The following is a 4,443-nucleotide window of genomic DNA, read 5'->3' on the forward strand; positions in this document are numbered from 1 at the left end:
TCACTGACAAAAGTGACGATGAATTCCAAGATTCACGAGATGGTGATTTAGTAAATGATACAGAGGATGAGATATCAAGTAGCTCTGAAAACGAAATTAATTCAAACCAACATGAGGCGCTCTTTTATTATTTCCCAAATTAGAAATTGAGAAGATAACAAAGATTTCAAGCAAAACGAATGCAAAAACAAAGAAACAGGTAAGAGAAACCGATGCCTCGATCATTGAGTGAAACGTAGTATTTGATGCTGGTTGCAACAATGGAATGTGTCATGGACAAAATTACAAAAAAAATCAATGAAACCAGCTTCTATGAAGACTAATCCAAAGAAACAAAGCAAAGGGAACACATAAACACAGCTGAAACGTAGCCCCTGCCTTGTGACTGCACTCTCGTGACTCGCCCTTGCTTGAGCTTGTCCCTTTGTTCTCTCTTTAACTCTAAAGAAATGGGTTTGTCAACCAGGCTAGGCCTAGCGTTCATTAACCATTCTTGTGACATTCTCAAAGCCATCAAATCCTGTTGCCGCCTGCCAATGCGAGGTATGTGATTTGTTGCGCGAGGGCGCTGTGAGAGTAAAATGCAATGGAGTGTGATCTTGGCATCGCTGAAGCACTCACATTGTCCCAGTCTTCGCTTTGCGAGCTTCTGTTCTCGTTGTGAGGCTGCCTCTTCTTCTCAAACCAGCGTACGATCCTCGGTTGTCAGATCAACTTTAAAGGTTTCTGCCATACCCAAATCGTGCAACGGCTCTACTTCACAAATAACAGTCAGGGCCGCTACCACCATAGCCGAATCAGGTAAATCTTCCTCTGCTCCTCAGGGAAAAACCTCGAAAATCTCTAAAGAAAGGTTCTCTAGTGAAGGGCCTTCTACTCAAGGTAGTACTAAGTCCACCAGATTTTGCTCTCAGAAGAACGATACATTACCTGCATCACGGGACGTTAAAGCAGCTCATGTAGAGGATGAAACTCACATTGCGTACTTGGAGTCCTCTAGAGCACATGGAAACAGAGGCACTCAGCCTTCTTATCATGCGATGAAAGATGATAGCAGATGCTCTTCGGCTCAATTGGCTTTTACCAGCAACAAAAACTATGGTAAAGCTGGGTCATCTGTAGATGATAGCAGATGCTCTTCGGCTCAATTGGCTTTTACCAGCAACAAAAACTATGGTAAAGCTGGGTCATCTGTTAGTCAGGTTTCCAAAGATTCTGATGATGGGGATGCTGGAAAAGTTGCAGCCAGGATGACTAAGGGCACCAAGGGTAAGCCGAAAGCGCGATCCTATGAATCTTTAAAGGCCACATCGGAATCAAAAGGCAGCTCCAGAGGCCAGGTGCTGTCAAGAGAGAGGTGTTTTGGCAGTAATAGCAAGGCAGGCAATATAATTGAAGGGCCTGCTTTGGCAAGCAGTGATTCATCTGAGGTAAGGTCTGATTACCTGTCTGAGGCAGAGACTACCTCTGAGTTTGTCGATGAAGTTGGCGAGAATGCTGGAAACAACCTTAAGAATACATTTCTAAAGATTGCATTTCCAGTGACGGTCTTTGCAGAATGGTGGTTTTACTGTTTTCTGAGGGGCTACAGATCTTATCCTGAGACCTTTTATTGCTTAGACAAGCTTTATGTTTGGCTTGGTGCTTACCAGAGGGCTCATTGGGATGCAACAGGAATTTATGTCAATAGTCAGTGTGCTGCTGCCTTATCAAATGATCTTGAACGTCTAAAAAATGCAGTTATAAGCAAAGCGTTTAGGTGGAGTGATGCAATGCATATCTACTTGCGCTCTCCGGAGAGTAGTTCAATAGTTTTCTTTGATGCTGATTCGGCTTTCAGTTTTCAGGACAGAGTTGTGCAAGAAGTTCTTTACTTGGTTCTGGAGCCTATATTTGAAGCAAGGTTCAATACCAGATCTCATTCTTCACGCCCAGGTAGAGGTGCACACACAGCTCTTAGAGCAGCTCAAAGGTCTTTTCTTGGGTGCAAATGGTTTATTAGTGGTGACCTGAGTGTTTTCCCAGAAGGTAACTATGGCACTCACATTATGGATTCTGTTCTTAAAGTTGTTAAAGAGTCAAGAGTAACATTTTTACTGCGTTATGCCTTCCTGGGGCGCAAGTCGGAGAAGGCGGAGCGTGTAGCAGTGCGCTCTTCATTCTCATCTGCGACGCAGGGCTCTTGTGAGAGGTTAAAACATCTTCTGTGTAATGTAGTTTTGGACCCATTAGACTGGTGGATGGATGAGAAAATCAGTAATTTCACCAAGCAAGAGCCTTTGAGGACATCAGTAATCCACCCATCAGATCAAAGCTCTCAAAGGAAGTGTTTGAAGCCATGGAGACACCCATGCAAGCTAGAATATGTGCGATATGGCACAAAGTTTTGGGTGGGCTGTGATGGAACAGAGAAGGAGGTTAAATCAATTCGAAAGGAAATATTTACTTTTTTGAATACGAAATTCGGTAAATGTTTTGAGAATAATTTGTCTGTCAGCCACATCTCTGTTGGACTGAATATTCTTGATCATGTCATGTCACAGAAGATTGTTTATTCAGTTTATGTGCGTCGCAAGGCCTCTAGCGGCAAGCTTTTTGAGAAGCGGGCATTTAGGGTTAGACTTCGTGTGAAAGCCAGTATAGAGTGTTGCATAAAGTATCTAAAACAGGTAGGAGTGCCCGCAAGCTTGCAACATATTGAAGAAGTATTGTCAGTCCTAGATTATTGGTACTGTTATGCAGAAAACAAAGCGAAGGTGTTGATGTATTGCAAATTAGCTCTCTGCCAGATATATTCAATGAAGGGTTCCAGCGACAAATGTGAAGAAGGTTCTGTTGAAGTTGACATTGCTGAACAAATGAAGAAAGCTGTAGAGACTGTGGTTTCTCCCAACACAAAACATGGTGGCAATAGTTTCATTAGAATACCTGAGCATGAAAAGGTATTTCGAGAACATGCATGGCTTCAGAGTAGAGCAATGACTCCACAATTAAAGGATAGCTTTAAGAATATGAGAAAGACTTCCCCTCAACAAAACATGTCAGAAGTATTGTGGCAGTACCTGAGAGAAGCAAACAGTGACAATGATTGGGATCCTTTTACAGAGATGCAAACTTCTGGCCAGGAGCAAGGGTCTGTGGGGGAGGAGCTTGCAGAGAGTGCAGGCTAGCTCGAGCAAGGACTTGCTAAACCCCAATGCATGGGCATTCTCTTCATGGTTCTCAAGGAGTTTACTTTCAACTAAATATGAGCATCAGTGCAGAACTCTTTGGTCAGCATGCAGCCGCATCCAGACACACCACAGGTTCAACCATGAGGTGCTACTTATTGGCTTCGGCCAATTCAAAGGTTGTTGCAAACACAAAACTTTGAAATGCACATTTTGGTCATGCGAATTTTGCCAACTTGCTTCACAAATGTCAAGCTTTGGATCATTTCATTGTTGGTATCGAGGCAAGTTTTAGGTCTAATGGTTGCACATAGGCAGTCTCTGAGGTGTGAAATAAAACGGCTGCTTGGAATGTACTAATGATTTAATTTGACAGTTGTTACTGGTTGGCTATTTGGCTCGATTGCCTTAGGTGCTGATTGGCTTGCATCTCTATTAGTGCCAATTTGAATTGCTAGCTTCCACCAGCAAATGAAAAGGTTGGGTTAAACTTTAAGGTTGGGCAGGTGCCTATATGTTATCCAGAGGATAGGATCTTTTTGAATGCCTCGTGTCTATCAAACAGTGTGCGCCGCGTTCTTGTTAATTAAGATTGTTACTATCTGATTTTTGTTGCATGCATAGATTGGTTGGGTCTGCTGTGAGGCTCTACTTTATGTGTTGGGCTTACCTCCTTGGTGCATTGTATTGGACTTACTGGTGGATGTGATGCAAGCAATGAATGGAACCGCAAGAGAGAACTGATTTTTGAACTTAAAAGGAGTAGGGTAAAGGAGCAAGTTAAAGGGCATAGTTAACCCCTTGAGGGTGATTTTCGAACAAGTTAGAGCATAAAATAGGGCTTCCTTAGTTTATTTTGAGTTAACGCTCTTTTCCTTAAATGAGCATGGATGGTATCGTACTTTGAATTCATTACATGTGTTTAAATTAAGGCTCTTACTTCTGAGGGAAGAGAAGATCATTGGTGAATTTAAGTGTAATTTGGTTGTGTTGGAGTTTTGGTTCTTACCTCTATGTTCACGCAGAATTATGTTTTAGGGTTTCTCGGTATTTGGAATTTACACTCTTACTTCCAAGAGACAGAGTGGATTGTTAACTATTGTTACTTGGTTGTCAATGAGTTGTCTCTCTTTTATCTCCAAGTAAGCTAGTAGTCTCATATGTCAATGTCTATTGGTTAAAAAAATTAGACTCTAAACTCTAGTATCCCTAAATTGCATTGTGCTTTTGCGACAATTACATGCACTTCATTAATCATAGCACTTTTATGAAC

The 4,443-nt window shown here is 42.0% G+C and overlaps 1 protein-coding gene across 2 annotated transcripts; it reads left to right on the forward strand.

Annotated features, from left to right (window-relative positions):
- Positions 1-358: 358 nt before the first annotated feature.
- LOC147454691 (nuclear intron maturase 2, mitochondrial-like) lies at positions 359-3,563 on the forward strand. Of its 2 annotated transcripts, XM_086516556.1 has the most exons (2): positions 663-801; positions 915-3,563. In XM_086516556.1, exon 2 carries the CDS (start codon positions 1,041-1,043, stop codon positions 3,168-3,170), a length of 2,130 nt encoding a protein of 709 aa, XP_086372682.1. In that variant the 5' UTR covers positions 663-801; positions 915-1,040; the 3' UTR covers positions 3,171-3,563. The 2 variants fall into 2 exon arrangements, with proteins under 2 accessions (XP_086372681.1, XP_086372682.1); XM_086516555.1 differs by having other exon boundaries at positions 359-3,563.
- Positions 3,564-4,443: the final 880 nt, after the last annotated feature.

This window comes from Adiantum capillus-veneris, chromosome 7 (genome assembly GCF_014529385.1).
Source record: "Adiantum capillus-veneris isolate H3 chromosome 7, ASM1452938v2, whole genome shotgun sequence".
NCBI classification, from domain to species: domain Eukaryota; kingdom Viridiplantae; phylum Streptophyta; class Polypodiopsida; order Polypodiales; family Pteridaceae; genus Adiantum; species Adiantum capillus-veneris.

Bases quoted from the DNA above. Each gene is read 5' to 3' on its own strand.
- LOC147454691 (XM_086516555.1), top strand. From the start codon at position 582: ATGCAATGGAGTGTGATCTTGGCATCGCTGAAGCACTCACATTGTCCC.